At 49.7% G+C, this 24,858-nt stretch overlaps 2 protein-coding genes and 1 pseudogene across 10 annotated transcripts; 2 read left to right on the top strand and 1 right to left on the bottom strand.

Moving 5' to 3' along the window:
• HFE (homeostatic iron regulator) lies at window positions 1-8,499 on the bottom strand. 9 transcript variants are annotated; one of them, XM_074318388.1, is made up of 7 exons: window positions 8,083-8,378; window positions 6,341-6,826; window positions 4,632-4,895; window positions 4,184-4,483; window positions 3,112-3,387; window positions 2,880-2,993; window positions 1-2,041 (listed from the first exon to the last, which is right to left on the bottom strand). In XM_074318388.1, the coding sequence occupies exons 3-7, from the start codon at window positions 4,867-4,869 to the stop codon at window positions 2,001-2,003; spliced, it is 969 nt and encodes a 322-aa protein (XP_074174489.1). In that variant the 5' UTR covers window positions 4,870-4,895; window positions 6,341-6,826; window positions 8,083-8,378; the 3' UTR covers window positions 1-2,000. The 9 variants fall into 9 exon arrangements, with proteins under 9 accessions (XP_074174489.1, XP_074174491.1, XP_074174488.1 ...); XM_074318390.1 differs by having other exon boundaries at window positions 6,341-6,801; window positions 8,083-8,180; XM_074318387.1 differs by lacking the exon at window positions 8,083-8,378 and adding an exon at window positions 7,412-8,040.
• Window positions 8,500-19,858: 11,359 nt separating this feature from the next.
• LOC141568538 (histone H1.4-like) lies at window positions 19,859-20,569 on the top strand. The gene has a single exon (XM_074318749.1). The coding sequence runs from the start codon at window positions 19,888-19,890 to the stop codon at window positions 20,527-20,529; it is 642 nt and encodes a 213-aa protein (XP_074174850.1). The 5' UTR covers window positions 19,859-19,887; the 3' UTR covers window positions 20,530-20,569.
• A 447-nt stretch (window positions 20,570-21,016) lies between these two features.
• LOC109435939 (uncharacterized) lies at window positions 21,017-23,912 on the top strand (annotated as a pseudogene).
• Window positions 23,913-24,858: the final 946 nt, after the last annotated feature.

Genomic DNA, 24,858 nt, shown 5'->3' with positions numbered 1-24,858 from the left:
TTCAGCTATCATACTTTAATGAAAATATTCCATAAGACAAAATGTAAAAAAAAATTAGAAGCCATATAAATGTCCCCAAAATGACATAATGATTAAGTATATACATAAGATGAACAAATACATCAGAAAAGTCGTGTAGTACACAGCACAATTCATCATGCATTTATTAAAATGTATGTATTTGTAGCTTTTATGTATTTTAATATAGCAATAATGCTGAGAGGAAGCACACATTAGTAATAGAGTTTGTAATTGGCTAATGGAACAATAGCTTCAATTTAATTCATTTTCAGCTTTTCTACAGTAAGCACATGTTATCCATGTAACATTCGCAACCAGAAAAAAAGTTTAAAAAAATAGTTGACATCTCTTTCCCAAATTCGGTACCTACCAAACAGACCTGTGAGCTGTATTTGGCCTCTCGAGCATCTGTCCTTCAGGACAGAATGCCCCGTGCCATGGCTCTGCAATCACACGTGTGTGGCCGGGTCAGGCAGATCCCCCCCCCCCACCCTTCAGGGTGGTCAGATGACTCACTTAACCAGACTCTACTCGTTCCCGAGGGGCTGGTCAGACTAAATGTTTTGACAGCTGGGGATGGATGAAAACCAAACTTTCAGGGCACCAGGAAGGTGCCAGCTACCCTCCGGACCATTTGGCGGCTACAGTTTTACCACATTTAATGAGAGGTTTTCCCAGTTCATGGATGTGAAATGCCACTGAGGTTCTGACTCCAGGGGCCCTGGTGGGGGGAGGACACTGTGAGGTCCAACACAGCCACTCACTGACACCAATGACAGTCCTGTACTGGCACCTAAGAGGCGTGGCTGAGAGGGCAGACTGCTGGTGGCAACAGAATAGCCAGGGAGTCACACGCCGGGTCCTTCCCACAGGCCTGTGAGAGGCAGCACAGCCGAGGCTGTTTTCTGCTGGCTTCCTTTCAGCGGGTCCAGCTCACTGAAAAAGACAGTGAGGCAGAAGAGTGTCTGGTAGGCACGCCTTCCTCCTGCGTCACACGTCCCGGCTGGGAACGCAGTGGGTGGGAGCGTGGTCCGGGTCACTCGGACGCAGCTCGAACCGGCGAGCTGTGAGACGCTCTGTACTTCGCTGTCTTTATTTAAAGAAATGAGGATGACAGTACTTAACATCAAAGAATTCTGCTAAGAATTACAGGAGACAATGCATGTAAGTGGGTGCTCCAGACACAGCCTGGAGCCAAGGACGCACTTTCTTTTTCATGTGTCGACCACTTATCCTCATCCTCATCGTCCTTACTGTCATTTTCATGATCAGAACAAGGAAAGGGTCAGCAGAGGCCAAGTAGAAACTGGCTGTGCGACTTGGAGTCTGGCTTCCCAGGGAGGTGCTGGAAAGGCAGGCCTGGCTGACTGAGGAGGCCCGAGGGGCACCTCTGTGCACGCGGCAACAAAGGGACCCTCGGCAGGACACGTGCCACCCACTTTCTGGAAAACTGTCCCAGCACACAAACATCCAGGAAACCTGGATGGGAAAGGCGCTCCTGTCCGCATGCGGTCGCACAGGGTACGGGCCCGACAGCTACACGTGCCCCAGGTCACTGTCTGGTAGAAGGGACCACAAGGCTGGGTGACAGATGACTGACTGGCTAATAGAGAGAGAGGGGATTACAGGGAAACTAGAATGGGTGCAGGAAGTGCCTGGATGTGTGCAGAATTCCGGTGGGAGTCTGAGTATGTCCTGAGAAGGTTCAGAGCTTTTCTCACGCTCAGTTAAAAAGAGTCACGAGTCCCCAGGTGAAAGAGCCAGTCACAGAGGTAGGAGGTGAGAGGCCGTGGGCGTGTGGAGTGGGAGGCGATCCAGGAAACAAAGGCAGCGTCCACGTGCAGCCTGAGAGTCCTGACAGCCAGTTCTGGGGACAGTGCCTACTTGTCAGGCCCAGCTGTCCTGAAACAGGAAGGGCTGCACACATGAGCCCAACAGCCTCGCACGGTGTCCTCCCCGCCGGGTCTGCCGGCTGCCCCTCATTCAAGGTCAGCTAACACGTACTCCTGCGTGGCTCCCCCTGTAAAGACGAGACACCACAGGCTGGGCGCCAGCTTGTCTCCGGCCTGTGGTCAGCGGCCTCGTCCACCACCGCTGCTCTGACCAGTCCCTTCCCAAGGGCCCGCTAGATCTCAAGTACCATGACTTCTCCTGTCCTCAGCTCCCCACCAGCCGCCCTGCCTTCCACCTCACTCCTGACAACTTCCCACACTGGGGAGGCTGTCCCTCCTGGCTATGTCCCTGCGCTGACTCCCCAGTGCTCATGACAGAAAGGCCCTGGGTTTCTGCGTGCCCGTCTGTCCCCACAGTGCAGATGTCCAGGGCTAGAAATGCAGACCTGGTGACTGACAGGCACACCAAGTCAGGGAGGGCGTGCACGATGGTTCCACCACGCTCATGCCCCACCTGTGTAGACCCCCAGTCCTCAGCCTCACCCACGGAAATCCTGCTGCTTCTACCCCCAACTGAATGGCCATTCCTTCTTTTGGCTCCCCACGCATTTACTGCCTTAGGACCGGGAGCGGGAGGAGGGTTGGGTCACCACACTAGCTATGTTACTGATTTCACTGCCTACTGGACGTGGGTCTGAGAATGGCCGGTGGCTGAACCTCAAAGCCCCTGCATGACCTTCACCAGCACCTTGCAAAACATAGGTGCTCAGAAGATGTTTATCGAATCAGGAGCTTTCATTCCAGGGAAACGCTAATCCTTGCTCCGGGGCGGGCCAGTCCCCGAAAGAGGGAGAGAGAAGAGGCTTCTCAGGGAACCCAGCCCCAGCCCTCTCTGCCTGCTCCCTACAGGGGACCCATGTGTCCTGGGGGCAGAGGCACTGAAACTTCCTGTGTCTTCTTACTCACGGGAAGCCTGCCTTTTCCTCAGGATTCTGAACAGAATTCCAGCAAAGAGGATGATGGAACAAACGGCGATCGCACTGATGACCGCAGTGACCAGGGAGCCGGACAGCGAGGACTCTAACACAGCAAAAGTAAGTGAGTGCCTGTGACAGCCACCAGCCCACCGCAGACCGTCCCCAAGCTGTCCCACTCCGTCCCGCCCACAGGACATCTTTTCAGCCCCTGGCCCCTGTACCCCAGCTGGCAGTGAGGGGCCGCTGCAGGCCTGGGTGTGTCACATGGCAGGTGTATCTGTGCTCTTCCCCAGGGGGTGTGGCCACAGCCACCCAGCCCTGGTAGGTCCCGTCCCCACTGGGCAGCACGTCCCCAGGCTCCACGTCCTCGGCGTTCACTGGCTGCCTGTCCTTCCACCACCTCATGGTAATGTTCTGGGGGTAGAAGTTCAGAGCCTGACACCGAAGAGTGGTCACGGCAGAGGCCACACGACGAGTCACCTTCACCAAAGGAGGCACTGGCAAGGGAGGAGGAAGGGGCAGGAGAGGGGAGCCCTCTAGCCTTGCCAGGAAGACCAGAATGGCCCTGCCCTCCCTTACAGGTGGGAGGAAGGAGCCAGCCTGGTCAGACAAAGCCAACTGCACACACCAGCGTGTGCCCAAGACATGTCCCAACACTCTGCTCTGAGGGGCTTACATGGCCTACAGTCACAGTGTATCAGCCTGTCCTGTCCTGTGGCCACCTGCACGCCTATTGGCCATGCCTTCCATGCTTTGTTACTAGGCTGAGTTAAATCAGATAAAATAGTCCTTTACAGATCACAAATGATTGAACATTTACGACCAGCAGTGTCGCCTGGTTCAACCCAGGAAGCACTCTTGTAAGAGGGGGCCTTGTAAGACAGCCAGCCTGCCGTGGCCATGCGGTGCCCTGAGAAAGTAACCTTGAACCCCCAAGGCTTCTGCTCCTCTGACTGGCTGTCTCCCTTGGTCATTTCTTGCCTTGGTGTTCATGGGATAACTGACATCTCTGATTCCTAAAAGGCATAAGTGCACGCAGGATTCGGAGTTAAGTCAAGAGACCACAGATACTTCTTCTTTGGCCACATACATGGAGAGAAAAAATTAAAGCCACGACTGATGCTGTGTCAGGCATATCACGTACCAGGAGGAGACTTAGGGTGGAAACCTCAGACCTCAGTTCTTTCCCAGCGTCTCACAACCTCAGACACCTTGAAACCCCACCTGGGGGTTCAGGCCTGCCCCGCCCGCTTCGTCCTTAGAATGTGGGTGCACCAAGTGCTCCCGACATACCTTGCCGGTCCAGCACCCCTGTGCCCAGCTCCAGCAGCCGCTGCAGCTGCTCAGGGCACTCCCTCTCCAGGTAGGCTCGGTTCTGCCTGGCCCGAATCTTGCTCACTTCCCACTCCAGCTTGGTGACCTGGGCCCTCGGCTCTGCAGCTCTCCAGTCCAGCGTCTCGGGGCAGAATTCGAGATGGTCCTCCCCGTCGTAGCCGTACTTCCAGAAGGTCCTGGTGCTGTTGTCCTCTCGCACCTCACAGCCCAGGACCACCTGCAGGGTGTGGGACTCTGGCAGCACACCCTGCTTTGTTACTGAAATCAAAGGAGCAGGTCTCTGTCTCCACCATCTGCAGGGACCGAACAACCCCAGGAAGCAAACTCATCTCCCCGCTGCCTGCCAGGACCTCAAAAGCCCAGCTCTCTCCCTCTAGGAGGCGAGCCCCCCCCGCCCCCCACGTACCCTTAAGGTGATTGCAGTTGTCCATGATAGTCCCGAAGTCCACTGTGAACATATGGTCCCAGCCCTTCAGACTCTGGCTCAGCGGCAGCCACAGGGGACTGGCAGCCCTACCCAAGACCCACGGGGCCCGGGGCTCTGCTCGGCGACTCTCGTGATCGTAGGACACAAACAACTGGTCGTCCACGTAGCCCAAGGCCTCAAACAGGGGCAGCCCAAGGTCAGGCTGTGAGGCGCCCATGAAGAGGTAGCGCAGAGAGTGTGATCCTGGGGAGACAACAGGCCTCCGTGGGCCCAGGGGACTGGCCGGCCCCATGCCCTCTGCATCAGCTCCCACCCGCAGCACCTGGGCCCAGAATGAGCAGTGAAGCCAGTGCCTGCCTCCCCTCCATGTGACAGTCCTGTCCGCACCCTTCATGTGCCCTTTACTCGCTGCCCAGGATTCATCTGATTAGGGCAGGCTCCCTGCAACCCCACAGGCCCTAGAAAACCCAAGGTGTGTCCAGCTATGGCACTGAGCTCGGGAAGTTGGTGCTCGGAGCTCATTAGAGCCAAAGCCAGAGGAATGTGCTGCTGGGTTTTCACTGTGTCCTCTCTAAACCCTTTCCTGTGTCCAGGTGGTTGTTAAATGCTGGAAGGTCTGCTGACCAATAGCTCAAGCAAGCTTCAGCATCCAAACAGCTTCAGAGCAAATACAGAAAGAGCCCCAGGAAGCCAAAAAGGACCAGGAAAGTGAGTGTCCCCAGCGGCACCTCAGTTAGAGTGGGGAGTCCAGTGGTGGACCCCAGTGTCTGGCACAGCGTGGCCAGGAGGACGTGCTTAATGAAGACTCATTGGATGAATACAGGGTGACAGCTCCTACGTGACACCCCTAGTCGGATGGCTGATGGGACTCTCAAACTTGACAGGCCCCAAGCTGCTCTGACTTCCCCCCAAGTGCTCTTTCTTCTGCCTTCACCATCTCAGAGAGGGCATCACCTATCGCCCGGAGCTCAGGCCCATGAAATAATTAAAGGACAGCGTCGCCTGCGACTCCTCTTTGTGTCGCACAGCTTACAGGTCTTTCAGCAGCTCCTTCAAAACACCCGGAAAAGCTGCCCCCCAACCCCCACACACGGCTCTGCTACCCGCCTGCTGCCCGGAATACCGGGCTATTTCCCCGCTTGTTTGCAGCTCTCTCCGCCCCGCTTTCCACAGAGTAGTTTTGCTAAAAGCTGTGACAGCTCATGTCACTCCTCGGCCAGGATCCACACCGTGGCCCGCGAGACCCTGGAGACTGGCCTGTGGCTCCTCTGCAGAGCCTGTCACTGTCACTGTCACCGAGTCTTGGCCTCCGGCCCTGCACTCCTGGAGCACCTGCGTCCTTGCTCTTTCTTCAACACAGTGATTCTTAAGTGGGAATTCTTAGACCAGGTCAGGGGATATTGGCAATAAAGGAGATGTTTGTGCTTGTCACTCCCGTGGAAGGGCCACGGCATCTAGGGAGTGAAGGCCAGGGATGCTGCTAAACACCCAGCAACGCACACGGCGGTCCCCACGCGTCATGAGGGCTGAGGCTTCCCCACCCGCCAGGGCCCTCGGCTTGTCCAGGCGGTGGTGCTGGCAGGCAGCGTCTGGCACCCTTATTTCCGGCAGGACTCTCTGCTCAAAGGCCGTCTGCGACAGTGGCCCGTCCTGACCTGTGCTCCACGCGCCTTCACAGCGCTCCTCACCTGACGTTCTCGTTCCTTTCCCTCCTTTGCTTATGGCCACTCCTCCACCAGAATGCAGTGGCAGAGGGCAAAGGCTTGGCGCCTGGTCTCCCAGGGGTCTGGCACAGTGCACATGGCTGGTGCCCCCTTCCGGGCGAACGAGGAGAGCTCCAGTCCAACACCAGATTCCCGGATACAACCGCTATTGCAGTGTGACGTGTAACAATGGCGGCTATGTAGTGGGCACCTGGGTGGGCTCTGGCGCAGGAGCTCAGGGTAACATCACCACCAGAGAGCAAACCATCTCATTCTTGTCATCTGTACAAGTGGACAACTTCCCACCTGCCCTCCAGGTGTTGCCCTGAGGTTCCGTGGTCACTAGTAAAACGCTGACCTGTGCCCGACGGTGAAGTCCCTGCCAGCTAAGGTTAGAAAGAGCAGTGGTACTCGCCCGGCAGGAGAAAACCACGTTGTCCAGGTCTCTGTAACCCGAAAAAGTAATTTAACCTGCGAGGGCCAGTAAAATCAACATATGAATGTCTCCTACCTGCCCAGGCTAGAGTCTGTAAGATCAGAGCTAGGAAGGTGACCTAAAACTGAGGTCATTACTTAGATGTTAGTTGTCGTCTCTGTGGCATCCTTCAGTAAAGGCCCTTTAGTTACAGTACTGTTTAACACCACAAATCAACGCCACTGAAAGCCAGAACTTGACTTCCAGTTCAGAAATAACTGGTGAGTTATTTGTCCCAGCAGAATAGTGTCGCAGAGACAATAAGACTGAGGACAGATCCCTGTCAGGAGCCTCCACCCCAGGGATCAACGACAGGGGTGGGGCTGGGGTGGAATTCAGATTGTTGGGACGGTTTTTGCCTGCGAGCACAGCCTTGGGAGCTTTCGGTCCCCCTCAGTCCTCCGATATCTTATCGGAGCAGTTTCCCTGCGAGCACAGCAGTTAGAGGCCTTCCCATCAAAACAGTGTTGAGCAATCACAGCTGTTAGGGACGGACCTCCCCGGCACCCCGGCCAGATTTAACCAATCCCTAGCGCCGCAATCGCAATGGCGCGAATCCCCCCCAAACCCCGAGGCCTAACCTTATAAAACAAAGCGCCGGACCCCAGTAAGTGCTCAGTCTTTGGGAGCAATCCCGCTGAGCCCGCCGGCGTAATAAAGCTGTGTTCTGCCTGATCTCTGCGTGCCGCTTGAGTCTCGGTCTCCGCCGTTTTTCCGCAACAAGATCCCAGCCTCCCTCCTTGAATAGGCCCCTCGCGCACCCCCGAAACTCTCCCCAGTGCAAGGGGCTCTGAGCGGGACACCCGCGTGCCCCCTCAGCCCTAGCGGCGCCCGGTGCGGAAAGGTCGAGGGGTGCTCCAGACGCAGTGACCCCGAGTGAAGACTTCCTGGTCGGGGGAGGTGACGGGAAACAGGACACAACCGGCAGTAGAGACAAAAAACCCGAGACCCGAGTCCAAGGACCTGAAAGCCAAGCTCGGCCTCCAGGAGAAACGGAAAGAGTGACATTTAGAAGCGTCAGGTGAGGGAGGGAGAGTGCTGCTCCGCGGATTGGGGCCAGTGGGGTGGGGGCCAGGCCCCGGGAGGGAGGCCGCGGAACCCACCCGCACCCCACGGCCTGGCTCCTCCCCGGGGAGCCCGCACCCCTCCCTCTCGCTGACGACAGCTAATTTTCGATCCGTAATTTCGCTCGGGGCGCCCGTGCTAACCCCGCGTCCCCCGCCCGGTCCCCGCGTCCCCCGCCCTCACTCACGCGCTGGGCCCTGCGCGGCTGCGATCCGCACCCCCAGCAGCCGGAGCACCGCCAGAGCCCGGAGCACCCGCAGCAGCGCGCGCGCGGTTCGCGGGCCCATCCCGGCCGCACCGCGCGTCCCCGGGCCTTTCAGCCTGGGCGGCGGGCGGGGACATGGGGTGGCTCGAGGCGTCACCCTGCAGCCATCGCCGAATGAAAATTCCTGACCAGTGTGACCCTTTTCCGGCCACTGGTGGAAAGAATTGCGCCTCCTGCACGTACACTCGCCCTCCTGCCGCCGCGTGCGGAACGCCCAGCGCCCGGCTGCCCAGCGCCCGCTGCCCAGCGCCCGCTGCCCAGCGCCCGCTGCCCAGCGCCCGGCTGCCCAGCGCCCCACCGCGGGCTCTACACCCCCAGGGGACGCTGCTGACAGGGGAAACGGTGTTTAACGAGTTTCTGATAGATCTAGATATTTACATATTGAATAATTTAAAAGTTCAATTTTACATTTCAAAAGTTTTACCTTAAGTTCAAGGTGCCAATCTTGTTATTCAATTTAGAATAATTCGATTTCATTATTTGGTTAGAATTAATTGAATCATAGTGTTGCAGAACTCAAGGGACGGCCGCTTGGAGTGTCCTATTCAAGGAGACAGGGCTGTCATTAGGGAGATGTATTTACTTGTGACAAACCACGGAGACATTTTTCACAATTTATCTAATTTAATCTCATTTCACAGACTCACAGCACTTCGGGTTAGCTGGAGACACAGGAAGCTTCTTGCCGGCGAGCTGGGACCCTCGGACACTGACTGATTTGGTGTGGGTGCCACCTGGGCGTCAGGATGTTAAAAGCCCCCCACCCTCACACACAACAAGGTTTGGGACCTACTGCTGCAGACATTTCAAACCAGAGGAACAAATTCAATAATCTGATTTTCCAAATACCTTTACATACCTAATGAACCCAATAAACAGTATCTTTTTAAGCACATATGCAAATTTTGGCCATCTAAGGGAAAATCAGACTGGGGAAAGGGCGTCTTACCTGCAGGGGGCATGAAGCAGGGCTGGAAACATGTTGAATATTGGTGATGAGCACATTGGGGTTGATTATACTATTCCTTCCCCCCCCCCTTGGTAACAGCTGTGTTGTTGAGATATAATTCACATTTCACACAAGCCATCCATTTAAAGTGTACAGCTCAGTGGGTTTTAGTATATTCGCAAAGGTGTGCAACCATCATTACGATCAGTTTTGGAACATTTTTCATTCTCTCCACAAAAAAGGCCTGGACGTTTTCGCCCTCACATCCGAGCAGCCTTTCTCCTTCTCCCCAGCGCTAGGCAGACGCCGGCCTACTTTCTGTCTCTAGATCTGCCTGTTCTGGGCCTTTCATGTACAGTTGATCCTTGATCAACACGGATCTGAACCGCCGGTACACTTACACGAGGGTTTTTTTCCGATTGACCCGCGTTGTTGGGAGGGGGAGTACAGAGCTTTATTACTATTTTATTTGTTATATATTTTAAGAGGGAGAGAGGAGACCTTGCGGAGGAACAAATAACAGCGGCCTGGAAAATGACCGGCCTGCGGAAGATGCTGGAAGCGGGATGCAGGAGTGGGGAGAGTGGAGGAGGGGGAGACTCACGCGCACGGTGCTCCGAGGGCCTGGCTCCGTGGGGCCAGAATGAATCACCAGAAGAAGCCGCTGGAGCCAAGCCATCTCGGTGCAGGTTATATTTTGCCTGAGAAAGTGCAGCTGGGACACGGCTGCTGCTGCAGGTGGTGGGCAGGCACCTGAGCTCTTGCACGTGCTTCTGCCCAGCGCTCGCCAATCCTGGGCTCACGCAACGCCCTGGGAAACGGAAAGCTAAAGGAATGCAGGGAGTTGCGTCCTTTAAAGAAAGGATTGTTGGATGGTGGTCCTGGGCCAGGAGCGTCAGCATGCCTGGGGAACCTGTGTCAACGCAAGGCTGATCCCAAAGCTACTGAAATGCGAAAGTAGGAGTGGAACCTGCCCCTCGGTTGTCAGCAGCCCCCCTTGGCTCCTGTGCACAGAGCAGCCTGAACACCACTGCTGTCTGGGGGGCTGGGCAGAGCCAGCCAGTCCGTCAGCTCCCATCCTTTCCCTCCGTCTGCTTCTTACTGTCATTTCTGTGGACACCAGGGGCTCTTAGCCTTAGAGTTGCAGCTCAGGCACTTCAGCAAAACTTCCAACAACCTTAGAAAAAGACTTCCCTTTCTGTTTGCTAAAGAACCTCGTGCATGCTGCTCGTCATAGCAATTGACTTACAGACCCCATCCATGTTTATGAGAGAAAGATTGAAAGCAGACAAGCCAAACTAGGAAAATAAAAATTACGTGCAATGTCAGCCTCCAGAGACAAAACCCTGTGGATATATCAGTGTTTCCTTCCAGCGGTTTTTCCCAGACAGAGCTCAAGCTAGAACATTATATTCATAGTATTGCCTGGTGTAAGTACTCAATACTTAGATGTGGAGTGGATAACTAAATGAGTGAGCGAGTGAATGAATGTTCAAGATTAGATTGTGAAGAAGAAGAAGAAGAAAGATTAGACTGTGAAGCCACCTGCACCCCGCCTTGAAGCCCTCTGGTCTCCCTGTTCCCAGAGCTCCTGGTACATGTGGACACTGGAGAAGTTGTGTTGTCTGGTGACCAGCAGGAGTAAGAGGTGGCAGGGCAGGTCACAAGTTTCTGGTCCTCTCATGTTATCTAGGAGTCCGAAGTCCTGCTTGCCGGCTGCTGGCCTCACCGCCCGCTGGCCTCGCTCCAGCCTCTCTGACCTCAGTCTTCTGCTCATCTGTTAAATAAGGTAACGGTTTCTGATCAGCAGGTGATACTTTATGTGAATGACTTCTTACAACTGTTCATAGACACCAGAAGGTAATAATCACAGACAAGCAGGTTGGGAGGAAGCTGTATGTGTCATACACTTTGGTGTAGAGCCCAGTACATGCCACCGTGCAGATGTCTGGCTCAGATGTCTGGCTCAGCCGCGGCCACTTTGAGACCAGTGCAACGCCTACCTTTGTAAATGGTATCCTTGGGCTCTATTAGCCTTAAGAACCTTAAGGGGGCAACGTCCTCGGTACTTACTATCTTCTGGTGGAAACTACCCATGTTTTTTTCCATTATGATGGATTGTGGGGACAGAGCCAGGAGTGCAGTTTCCAGGCTCTCGGCCTCACGTGGAAAGGTGCTGGCTCAGGTAATAAATGGCTGTCAACTGTGATTGCATGGCCATCAGCTGTGGCTAGTTGGCCGTCAGCTGTAACCAGTGAGCCATTGGCCACTAATATAACTGCTGTGGCTATGCTAGCAGCAAATGGGGGCTAGCAAGGAAAATGGGGGCTAGCAAGATGGTGGCTGAGCCTGCAAGCGGCGCAGTGAGGGTTGCGAACAGTGTGGCTCCTGCTTCCTGTGTCTCCAAACCAGCCGCCAGCGAGAGTATAGTGGTATGACTCCCCTGCCTATGGCTCCGTGGGTGTTCCTTTTTGGCCTCACCATGTCCCACGTTCTTATGTGGGGAGCGGGAGCTGACACCCCACAGGCCGCCCCCCACGACACATGGCGCGGTGAGCAGGGTCTTCCGCACGACATGGGTAAAACAACAGTCTACTCTCATTCATTTTTGTACATCTTGAGTTTTCGTAAACTGCCGTGTTGCATTTCATTTTTGATACATATGTGTGTGTTTTAAAGGCACGTGAATTATAACCAGTCGGCCAAGTTATGTTGTAAAGACACAAATTCTCTAAGTCTCGACTTTCTCGTTTGTAAAGAGGTGGTAATAACAGCTGTTTTATAAAGTGATATTAAGAATTGAATTACAAAATCAAATATGGATAAATGAAGCCATCAGCCCAGTGTTTGGAGTATAATCCAGGCTAACCTGTGTTTATTATTATCACATATCCTAATATAATGACAATATCATCAGTGACCTTGCCAATCGGAGGATGTTGCTCCCTAGGTCAGTATCCTCTTACAGATTGCCTACATTGTAGTTCCCTCGTTAAAAAAAAATAATAATTGAAAAAGGTAAGGCCTATACCGTCTCTGGGGTTTGTATGCTTAGTGAGTTACCACGCTGAAAACCACTGAAGTGGCTTCTCCGTGAGGCTTTCTACCCCCATTATTTGGTAAAATTGGCCACTTCCACCTCTGGTCTCCTCTTTACACGATGCGGACAGATGTGCGTGGCACGTTCCTGCTCGGTTCTCTTCTCGTGGCTTCCCCGTTATTATAAATGATAGGCACCACCAGGGTGGTTCAGTGTATTTCTCCTTAATAATTGTTTGGGGGAGCCCGTTAGATAACTAACGTGAGCTTAGTGTACATCTGACAACTTATTTCTCTTTATGAAGAGTATTTTCTCCGAAGGTCCTGGCAACCAGCCTCCTCCTGACTGCTCTGGGCTCTGAGTCCAGTCTCACAGCTTCTCAGTGCTTCCATGGTCAGTTGTGAGGAATAATCACTTCTGTCTGTCAGGAGGTTGTAGAGGAATGAGGTTTGAAATCTCGTGAGTAATACAATGTCAACCCAGGTTAATGATTGATGGCTTGGCTAGGCACCCTGAGCCTCTGCGGTCCCTCCAAGGGCGGTTTTCATTTGGCTGGACCTCTAGTGCCTGTTTGAGCAAACAACATCCTCATTGTAAATGCCTTTGGGCGGGGAAGGGGTGGAGGCAAAGCAAGTCTGTTTAGTAAATCGCTATCCTTGAGCAATTCAACTAGCCTTGGAAACTTTAAAGGTCTAAATAATAATAATAATAATAACAACATAATAATAACCACCTTTATTTTCAATTCTTACCTGGAACTCTTTACAGCCACTAGTTAGAAATTGGGTGGCTTTAATTTAATTAATTTGTATTTTGCATTCACAGATGTGAAAACAATGGTAGGGGCCTCTTATAGAACTTTTATGCAACCTACAATTTAGTGCAGTCACGTTTCGGGGGTTGGTGCGTGTGTTACAATCAAGATGCTGGGTTGGTCTTAGGCGTATTGCAAAGTCACAAACCCCTTAAATTGTTTTATTCTTATTAACACATAGTTAATAGATTTATTATTCTTCTCATTGTTGCAACTGACATACTGTACCCAGGAATCTCAGGAGCCAGTTCCAGTATTACTATCTTCGCACAATAGTTTTTTTATTTGGTTATCTTCCTTCTCACTGTGTTCATTTTACTTTAAAAATGAAACGAAGAAATTTAGTATTTTTAAAGTCGCCCTTGTAAGGCTATGTCTATGTCTAGACTCTGTTTAACTCTGCGTCTAATTGTTCCCCCCTCTTTTCATGTCTGCTCTGACCTTCCTCACAACCACCGTTACCGGTTTCTAGGTCCCGGTCCTCCAAATCTCACCTTAAGAGTGGAGCCTGTCCTATTTTCCTTCTTACTCCCTGGTCCCAGCACTGTGCTGGGCCCATCGGAGATGCTGATTAATGCTTTGTAGAATGAGTGAATGAATGAATGAATGAATGAATGAATGAATGAATGAATGAATGAATGAATGATCAATCCCACATGATTTTCCTAGACCACCTAGAATTGTTCGTGTTTTCTCCCACATCCGTGCTTGCCTTTGGGCTTACCAGTGGCTTCAGGATCATCACCTGTCAAATAGAAATAATGCTTTCCGTTCACCAAAAGAAATGACAAACTGTTAAGGGTATGTATGACTAGAGATTAATAAATTACATAAAGGCCAGGAGCCATGGGAACATAGAATAGCCTCTAAAAAGGCGTTGGTTGGTTCGGCGCGCCATCTAGTGTCCATCAGAGCAAACAGCACGACGTGTGTAAACACCTTTAATTCTGCAGGGAAGGTATGAGGTTCATCCAAGATGTATTTTCTACCTAAAATCCACTAAACAGTTTAGCAAGTAGTTAATAACAAGGGTGTATTTTAATTTTATGCACTTTATATATAAAAACAAAAGTCTTATCTTCTTCGACTTTAGTTCATATTTGTGTGTGGGGGTGTGTGTTTACAGCACATGAATTGTATAATCACTCTGTAGGGATGTCCTAGGACAAATCTGAGTTCTCAATCTTCATTTTGTCATTGGTGAAGTGGTCATGATTGTAATGGTAGTTACAGATACTGGTGAGGAGGAAATGAAATCCATGTCTGGGTCATAGGAAGTGTCCAGCTAACTGTTAGCTTTATTACACTCTTAAACCAAGAGTTGCAGAATTGTGCCACATTGTAGTGATAAGATGTATCTACAATTGTAAAAGCAATTTTGATTGTGTATATAGTAAAATATATACATAAGTTTGTACTTACAGTATGCCAGTCACTGTTCCAAGAACTAGATAAATATTAACTCGTTACTTCTCATGACAACCTACGAAACAGGAGCTGTTGACACTTCACAGGTAAGAAAACTGAGACATGGAGAAGTGAATGAATCTGTCCAGGTTACATCGCTGGTAAATGGCAAAGCTGAATTTGAACCCAGGCATTCCAGCTCCTGAGCAAATCCTTTTGATAAACATACCATGGCGCCTCTGTATTTTTCTTGGATTATTTTGTGAAACTAAGAGGGAAATATAAGTACCGTTACCATTAACCACGAAAAGTGTGAGGAAGGTATGTACCAATTGAAGCATAACTACAAATCCTTCGGTGAACTAGCATAATAAGAAATTGGCCCAATCAGTTTTGTTTAACTTCAGTAAGTCTAGGCGAGTTCAGGAGTAAAAAGGGCAGGGTGTTGGAGTACCTTGGTCCCTCTTCTGTATTGGCAACACACAGTTCTCCGTGACAGCCACACCTGCCTGACATTGAAAGTACGTACACAACTGGGATGCAGGGGGCAGGGAGTGGATGGTTATGTGAGTGTCACCACAGTGTTTTCCCACGGAGTGTTGGGCAAGCAGTGAGCTCCAATCACAGCAACGCAGGGTAGATTCTGAGTGACAGTGATGGGCACCTACCACTCCCCAGCACACACACACACACACACACACACACACACACATACACACTCACACACACACCTCCCTTCCTGATGGCCCAGCTTCATCTCTTTTGGTTGGACTTCCTTGGGCTAGCACCTAGGTCCTGTGACCTTTCAGCAATGGCCAGGGGAAGCGCACCTAACTGGAAAGACGGACTTGGTCTACTCTCACCAGCCCCTCCAAATGAAGGCGAGTACCAACTTTCTCAGGTCACCCCGAAACAGGAGGGCCCCAAGGTACAGAATCCAGTGTGAATACTCCCCAAACAAGGGGCTGTATGTGTCCCAGGAGCTGTATACACATGATCTAATTCAATTTACACTCTATTCCTGGGGGAGGGTGTTATTCCCATTTACAGAGGAAGGAATGAACTTGGGAGCCTGAGAACTTGGCATGTCACCAACTCATCCAGGGTGGAAGAATTGGTATTGAAAAGAAGCGTGCTTGCCCCAGAGCAGCTGTCTTTTCAGTCCTCTGCACTATCAGCTCCGTCCCCCTCGCACCCCCACACCCAGCAGTCAGCCAGTGAGGTGGCTGCTGTCATGCCTCATCCCGTGGTAAGTCGGAAAAACAGTGTTAATTACTCCCAGTTGAGGTCTGTAGGAAGGTTTACTAATATCAGGTTGGCCGGCTCCAAACGCAGACTGAACCCTGTGTGGTGTGGTAGGACCAGGAAGTGAAAGAAGAGCCCATTGCCAGCCCCGGACCCCTGCCTGGCCCCAGGACTCTCACTCTCACTCCTCTGAGCACGTCTTGCTGTCCAGTCTCCTCCCGCTTTCTCCAGCTCCATTCCATCCTTTTGGAACTGACATTCTGCTCTGCACATTTAAACTTTGTTCACCAGATTTCCAGGCCTAAAGAATATGAAATGAAATTAGCCAACCCACAACGTTCAGGATGGGCGTAAACATGAGAAGCCACTATTTCACTGCAATGTTTACCTGTGTCCTCAGCTGCTGGCTGGCTATCTTGAGGCCGTCCATTTCGACTGTAAAGATCGTACCCTTAATCTGAATTTTCCCTTGGAGCTCATTTCAATAGGCCTTTTGTTGTTCACAGGCTTCTTAAATCTTATTTCAAAGCCTGAGACTCTGTGGGACATCTTGCTTTAAAGTTGACAGTCAAAAAGTTTTGTATCTTCCAACGTTTAGAATGGTTTCCAAAGTTTCTGACTCTAGAGCCCTTAGGACAAACTCGGGGGCAAAGTACAATTTACGAAAGTTAAAAACATGACTCTGATACAAGCACTGTATACAGATAGCTCATGCCTGGGCCAAGGAGTGTTTCACGGCGCTGATGAGGGGGCAAGCAGGGGGACAACGGCAGGTCCCAGCAGGTTACAGGAGAGTGGAGTGACGTAGTCAGGCAAAGAAGGGATGCTGGGAGGCCGAACAGTTAGATGCAAAATTGGTTCACATCCTATTGGTGATACAATTGTAATGTTTAGGGTTATCTTTTCTATTGGAAAGAATTCATTTGCATCTCTACTAGACACAACCTTTATCAACCTATCAATCTTCTACAAGTGAGTGTCGAATTTTACATCCTCTGGGCCTCATCCAAAGTCAGTATGACGTGACAGTTCCCTTCACTGAAGCTGTGTTATCCAGTGTGATAGCTATTAGCCACCTGTGGCCACTGGGCACTTTTGATGTGGCTGGTCTAAATCTAAATGTTTTAGACTGTAGAGCACACACTAAATTATGATGACTTTCCATTAGCACAAGGAATATAAACTATCAGGTTGGTGCAAAAGTAATTTCCGTTTAAAAGGTTTAAAATAATTGTAAAAACCGCAAGTACTTTTGCACCAACCTAATATCTTTTTTTAAAATATTGATTACATGTTGACATGATAATCGCTTGGATGTATAGAGAGTTAAATGAAATACATTATTAAAATTAATTTCTCTTGGTTTTTTTCCAATGTGATACTAGAAAACTTAAGATTATATATGTAATTTGGATTGTATTTATTGTGTAGCGTGGCCTTAGAGCATCAGATGACCCACATGTGCCCTTAGACAATTTTCTAATACAGTTTGAAAGGATAGGAAGAAATATTTTTGCCTTATTTTTAAGTTTTGGATAGCTTTTGTCAGTACAAGTTACAGGGATCTGGGGAAGGGTTCTCTCTGCCTTCTGGCCTCCATCACATAGCAGAAGTTGGGAGCCGGCTCTAGGGGTTTGGGGGAGGCCGGTGTCCTCATGACTTGAGGCCTGGACTTCAGAGCTGACTGATTCAACCTGAGTAATATTCAGGAACCAAATCACAGTAATCAAATTTACACGCCGCTGATTTATAAATCAGGACACCAATTTATGGCGAAGGGATGTCCAGTGCCCTGGCCATCAGGCCTCCACAAAGCTGTTTGCCCTATGGTCCTGCATGATTAGCTGAGTTCCAGATGAGAAGGGGTTTACTGCACATAGACCAGAGTAGAGAGGCATGTTCTCATTTAATTTTTTTAGCCAAAACATTGCTATTTTTATATATTTTCACACATATAAAATACATGTGAAGGTGCTTTAGTTGTTCCTACACTTTCAATGATTTGTTACAATTCCTATACCCAAAGTCACACTGATGGATGGCAGGTCTCAAGTGGTTTTCTATGGCTACTAAGTCATCCATCCCTAATCTTATTAGGCTATTTATTCCCAGAGGACATGATTAGTAGTAGGCAGTTTCCAAATGTTGAAAGACGGTTGTTCAATGAAACCAGGGGGTTATCCTTCTCATAAAAGATGATGCCTCATTTTTCATTCATCCCTGAACTTAATCTGTATCACTGCAACACAATGGGTTTGTCTCTTGGAACGCCTGAGCTAAGGGGACACAAGTCTTATTGGAAGAAAAAGTTCAGTTTTACTTGTGACAAGTAAAGGATGCAGGAAAACAATTTTCAAAGCTCTGTCTCCCCCAACCCAGGCTTACTCTTTGCACATATACACTATTTGGCTAATTACATGTTGATTTCTTCTTGGCAGTCGGTTAAACTTAACTGGTGGCTGTTACAGTCAAGTTCATCCAGTTGCATACAGCTGGGTCTGCTGCATTTTAACATTTAGCAAGCGTAGCATTTAGTGAGAGCGACCCAGACCTCGAGACCCTTGTTCTCTCGCTTTTGACTACCACAGTCTAAGTCTGACACCTTTAACACATATTTTCATGTAGACGTATGTTTGAAAAATAATTTCTGGTGAGTTGTTAATACTTCCTTTGTCACTAAATAGAAAATATATGTATATTAAGCATATGAGCAGAGTGTTTACTCAGCCTTTTCTTTCCAGAAAATAATTGCAATGGTTTGGCACCCAAGAGTGAAATAAGAAGCAGCAAAATTAAAGAGGTAAGACAAACTTCACAGTAGAATACACATGGCCAGCTTTAGAAGGGATGAGAGGTGAGCTCATCTAGGAAGAAAGGATAAAATAGTTTATGTTCTAGTACTTTTCCTCCATTTGTTTTAAATTTTGCCATCCAATTTTTTTCCTGTTTCAAACCTACAGTTCATCTTATAAGTCAAAGTGTATCTTATTAAAGTCAGTTGCTTTATTTCCATCTATATCTTTGAGTTCCCAGCTAGGGGGTGTCCTTCTACATCATGACATGTGTTTGATATTGTTACTGGAAGAAACCTAGAATTTTTTCTTTTCTTTTTCTTCTTTAAATTAAAGTGTATTGGGGCGGCAATTGTTAGTAAAGTTACATAGATTTCAGGTGTACAATTCTGTAATACATTATCTGTATCTCACATTGTGTGTTCACCACCCAGAGTCAGTTCTCTTTCCATCACCATATATTGGACAAGGTTTACCCTCTTCTAGAGCCCTCCCCCCTCCGAAACCTAGAATTTTCATGTGCTGAAATTCATCTTTATATTGCAGCATACAAAAGTGAAATAAAATAAGTGCTTGTTTTCTTTGAAAACAGATCATCTCAATGTCCCTAGCTGCCAAGTCTCTTGGGGGTTCTTGGCAGGCTTAGGGGGCCTTCCTTCCTCCCTGATCCCTATTCTTGAGGGCCAGACCCCCTGACTTGCACAACGCAGAAGGGAACCTGAGAGCTGTTTAAAATCAGCCCAATTTCTCGCCTTTGGAAAGTGAAGGGTGCCCCACCCCCACCCATGAAGAAGGATTTGATAGTTTCAATGTTTACACATCTAAGATTTAAGTCTCTTCCGCACCACCATCCAGGACCCCCACTGGGCTTACGACCCCCCTCCCATCCGTCCCTCACTCCCGTGGGCTGGCTCTGGAGTCCCATCCTAGCCGGCAGCTCCTGTGGGTGTACGCAGAATTCAGAGGAGGTGTGTTACTTCCCTTGCGAAGAAACAGGATTGTCGTGAAAATTTAAGTGGAAACCATTTCGTTTCTGTCCCCAGAAGAAGGCCGGCATGTGCCCAACCAACCCTGAGAAAAAGAACTTTGGGGGGCAAAGGAGCGACCAGGTAATTTAGAAGAAAAACAGAAAGTGGTCTCCAACTGCCCTGGACTTCCCTCGGAGTTGGGGGAGTTGGGGGCTCCTGGACGCGTTGTCTTTGCAGTTGCGGACGAAATAATCACAGAGCCCGAAGCCTAAGGCTTCTCGGATTGTTTCCAGACCAAGCCCGGGTGATTTTGGATGGGGCATTTTAATATTTTCCCCCTTTTGTGAAGTGGAACAAACACAACTTGGGCGCACCGCGGCGGCGCGGAGCCTGCCAGCCAGGAGGGCGGCGGGAGCACCAATCAGCGCGCGCCTGCGCTCTATATATACGGCGGCGGCCCGCGCCGCGGCATCGGCACTTAGCCACTTGTCCCCGAGTCCCAGATCGTCACCATGTCGGAAACCGCTCCTGCCGCGCCCGCCGCTGCCACCCCTGCGGAGAAGGCCCCTGTGAAGAAGAAGGCGGCCAAGAAGTCTGCGGGGGTGCGTCGCAAGGCGTCAGGACCCCCGGTGTCCGAGCTCATCACCAAGGCCGTGGGCGCCTCCAAGGAGCGCAGCGGCGTGTCGCTGGCCGCCCTCAAGAAGGCGCTGGCGGCCGCCGGCTACGACGTGGACAAGAACAACAGCCGCATCAAGCTGGGTCTCAAGACCCTGGTGAGCAAGGGCACCCTGGTGCAGACCAAGGGCACCGGCGCCTCGGGCTCCTTCAAGCTCAACAAGAAGGCGGCCTCCGGGGAGTCCAAGCCCAAACCCAAGAAGGCGGGCGCCGCCAAGCCCAGGAAGGCTGCCGGGGCGGCCAAGAAGCCCAAGAAGGCCGCGGGCTCGGCCACCCCCAAGAAAAGCGCCAAGAAGACCCCGAAGAAGGCGAAGAAGCCGGCGGCGGCTGCGGGACCCAAGAAAGTGGCCAAGAGCCCGAAGAAAGTCAAGGCCGCCAAGCCCAAGAAGGCGGCTAAGAGCCCAGGCAAGGCTGTGAAGCCTAAGGCCGCCAAGCCCAAGGTCGCCAAGCCTAAGAAGGCTGCCCCCAAAAAGAAGTAGAACGTCTGCCTCTAAAAACCCCAAAAGGCTCTTTTCAGAGCCACCACTGACCTCAAAAAGAGAGCTGCGCACTTTCTCCCTACCCTGTCCCGTTCTCCCCTTTAACATTTTGTTTTAGTGCGGTGTTTTTTTAGGAGTCGCTGGAGAAGGCTGCTGACACCTCCCGGGAAAGGTGGCCGTTGGGGAGGGGGAGGCTGTGAGGTGACAGCCCTGACCATCCCTGCGGCGTACCCCTCCCAAGGGGCTCGGGGTCAGAGGCGGAGCGTCCCTGCGGGCCCCGCCCCACCCCTGGGAACAGGAAAACAACCGCAAGTGAAACCAGCCAGTTTTAGTCTCAAAGGATGTCCTATTAGGCTGAAGTCATTCAAAAGTCCCGCCTGCTCGCGGGTTGGCTTACTCTTCCAGCCATGCTTTTCATCATGGATTTAATTGGACAGTGCACGGTTTGTTTGTTTCTTTCTGTTGGATTGTTTGGGCCTTTAAGTTTGACGTAGATGTGTCTGTTATTTGGGACACGACCATGTTTTCGAAAGTCTGGTGTGTGTCTGGGGGGCGTTGTTGGCATCCAGCCCTGGGAGGGGGGTTCCAGGAACTTTGCACGATCTCTTAATTCCTGCTGGCCTGGCGACAAGGAGCACGCTTGAAAAACGACTGTCACCCAGGGCTGCACCGGGATCTTCCCCTCGTACCGTGTGACTTTGGACACAGCTGCGATGCGTCTGAGCGCATCAAAAACAACTTTCCGTCGCCATTTTGTCCTGGCAGGGCGGTCCCCGGCCCTCACTTTCGATAGACATCTAAAAATCGGAGATGCTTTAAAAGTACTTGTGCGGTCCAAATGTTTCTACGTGAGGAAGAAAAATATTGGTAAACTCTGGGATCCGTGTTTATGGGTCGGGGTGATGTCGCTAGTAAAGGGCTTTAGTTTTCACGGACAGTGTCATCTGTGGGTTCTCATATTCATGGTGTTTCTCCTGTAGAGAAGAGAAAGTCCAGGGTCCTGTTTTTCTTCTTTCGGACAATTTTTTTTCTCAAGTCCTAGGGACAGGGTCTTTTGGGGGCCTGCCCTTCAGTTCTTCACCTTTTGCCCCAGGGAGAGGTCTGGTGCGTTAATTGCCGCTGCTTTAGTGCTAGTCACCTCTGAGCTCATCCCACCCCGCCTGACCCACCCCTCCCTATTGGATTGGGGTTGTGTAATCTTCATTTTCTTTATAATCATGGATAGAAAAACCGTCCTTTCTTTGAGAGTAAACACATACACGAAGGAGGATAGTTCTCCCATGGTTTCTTCCGGTAATTTTGTGTCGTTAATTTTAAATTTCAAAGAATTGTGCCCTCTGTATTTTAGTGTAAGGTTATGGATAGGGATAATTTTTTGATATATGGCTGTTTTTTCCCAAAGACCATTTACTGACTCTTCCATTTCTGCTCCCCCTCCCCTCCCCTCCACCCCCACTGGAGATGCCACCTTTATCATAGGCTAAATTCCATGACAGTTCTTGGTCTGTTTGTGTTCCTTTGACCTTTCTGGCCACTCCCAAGGTGAGACCACACTGATTCGTCACCTTCACAGAGCTGTCTTCAATGCTGAAAGGAATACATAACCCACAGTAGGTACTCAAACAATAATTGCATGTTAAATAAATGGAGATGTTATAATGTGACTTTAATAGCTGAAAGAGCTGGTTCTCATTACTCTTCATTTTCAGAATTTCCTGGTTGTTGTATTTTCAGCTAATTCCCTCTCCTTACTCTTTTTTAAGGATGTTCGGGTTATTCTGTTTTATTTCGTTTTTCCATGTGTACTTTAAGATGCTCCCCTCTGATCCAGTCACTCCTTTATTACAGGTCAAAACCCCTCACCACCCTCTTGGTAGTTTCATTGGGATTGTGTTGTTTCTATAAATACGTCTGGGGAGATGAGTTTTCTATTCAAGAACGTTTGATGTTTTTCTACCTGTTCAACTATTTTGTACTTTCCTCCAATACCTCTTCACGTTTCGTTTCACCTTTTTCCCCAGAGCTGATCTTTGTTGCTATTGGAAACAGCAACCTGATCTTTTCAATTCTTTGAGGGCCTCATCCCGTAAAGTACACAAAGAAGGTGTCCAGTTCCTGAAAGAATCTCTGTGTGAGCGAATTAATCCCCAGAACAATGCTATCTATAGCCACATAAACAAAGAGCAAAGAAACAGGTGGAATCAATTTTAATAATACAATTATTTAACCCAGTATGTCTGCAATATTATCGTTCAACACACAACCAATGTGAAACAATGTATAAGACATTTCCCAGTCTTTTTTGTTTGTTTGTTTGTTTCTCATACTATGTCTTTGGCATCTCTGTATTTTGGACACACATCACATCTCAGTTCCTGCTAGCCCATTTCAAGAGCTCTTGTTAATCGTATGTGGCTCATGGCTGCATACGGACAACGAAACTCTAGAACACCCTCTGGCCTCAAATATCCTGGTCTTCTCTAATTTCATTTTTGGTTTAAGGCTTGAATGCCAGTGTGTCTTAATGTATACTGTCTTCTACGGCCTAAAACATTGGGAGGAACGGTGTCTGACTACAAAGGATAGTTGATTGGTCCAGAGGTCATTGGGCCAATTTGAAGGAATCAAAACATTTCTATCCCAAACTGGATTTGAGTTATTGAATCTGAGGGGACATGATGTGAGGGGCTGGGAGCTGCTTTCTTGGATGCTATGTAGGAGAAACCAGGAGATCCAGTGGATAAAGAGTAGTGTGAACATACACGTAAGAAACGTCCACACTGGTAGAGAATTTTTAAATATGTTTGAGCCAAACTGATGACATTGCTGGGGAGCAAGATCTCCAATGATCCAGGGAATGACAGTTGTGCAGTTTCTTTTGTGCAATTTAAGTTGAGGGGAAGTTAGGAGGATGACATGGAAGTTGGAGAGAGCAAGGCAGATACTGGATTGCAGGGAAGTTACTATGTGCTTTCTTGAGGGTGGTCACGTATTTGAACGAGGGGTCTGAAAAGAGGCATTGCAGGGGTGTGTGAGCCTAGATGCACAGGGATAGGGGAGAGGGCTGGCTTAAGGCCAAGTTAACCTTTTACTAAAAACTCAGGGCCTGGTACCTGACGACCCACTGTGGCCTGCCTAGTTAGGGGTTGGTGGTCAGATCACCCTGTGAGGTTACTTTCCATAAAACCCCTTTTTTACCCATTGTTGATTTCCTTTCCTGTTATGTTAATATTCACTGTCTAGTTTTGTATCTGTAATTTCGTATTGTAGTTTTTAAGAGTCGCCAAGTTCTATAAAAGCTTTAGGACTCAGAAAACCTGGATCTACTCCATCAGTTGCATTATCTTTCTATATTTGTAAAAATAAACAGAACTTAACACTTAGATATTTGTGCATTTATTAAAAGGGGCATGTGTAAAGAGAAGCTCTACAGTTGCTACCCTTTGTGGATGAAAAAGGGGTGCTGTGGTGCTGTATAAATCATAAAATCCTAACTGGCAGGTCATGGGGGTCGTCATGCCCAGCCCAGAAACTTTTTAGTAAAAGGCTTATCTCTGCCTTTGTAAAGAAGCAGAGCTGGCCCATCACCACTGCAGGTGGCCAGCTCAGCTGACACTGGGAGCAGTGACAGAAAGAGGCATTAGGCAGCATTACACAATGGAGAATGGGCAGCTTGAGGTGAAAAAACCGGCTCTCCCATGGTTTAGACAAGGAGGTTTAGAGGAAAAAATCACGTTATCATGAGCAAGGGGCCTGCTGGTTGGTCAAGAATGAGGGAAGGGCAGTAAATCATAATTTCAGATCTGGAGGTCAGCTTCCACCTCCTTCAGACTGGCTTCATGAGGCCAGGGGATCATTCTGCTTTCCTGCTCTGAGGAGCTGAAACACAACTCCCTCCATGAGGGTATCTTCAGCTTAAGAGAAACCCATAACTGCTAGCCTCAGTCAAGGCCTGCCATTGTTCCTGGCTGCCTCGGGGTTAATGAGTAGTAAGGGAAAGGGCCGAGGCTTACAGGGCATGCTGCAAAGAAACAGAGGGCAGGGGCTATTCAATCAAAATCATACATTCAAGTCAGGGCTCTCGAGTTCAATTGGTTGTTCGCTTTGTGGGCTGAAAAGCATCTTTATGCACGTTCCCAGGTTTTATCTTGACGTTCTGGGGTGGAAGCTATACCTGTTGTTTCTCTTATCCATTGTGTGCTATTATTTGTCTTGGTGATTTATTTTTCCTGCCGTCTACCAAGCCCCAGGTCAAGCAATTTAATAGGGAGCTATGTGACTTCCTCCTTGTGGCTGTTAGTTCAAACTAGCATACAAACCTATCATTTT

Source organism: Rhinolophus sinicus, linkage group LG14 (genome assembly GCF_036562045.2).
Source record: "Rhinolophus sinicus isolate RSC01 linkage group LG14, ASM3656204v1, whole genome shotgun sequence".
NCBI lineage: Eukaryota > Metazoa > Chordata > Mammalia > Chiroptera > Rhinolophidae > Rhinolophus > Rhinolophus sinicus.
The sequence above is the reverse complement of the archived record's forward strand: the minus strand, read 5'-3'. Positions and strand labels throughout refer to the sequence as shown.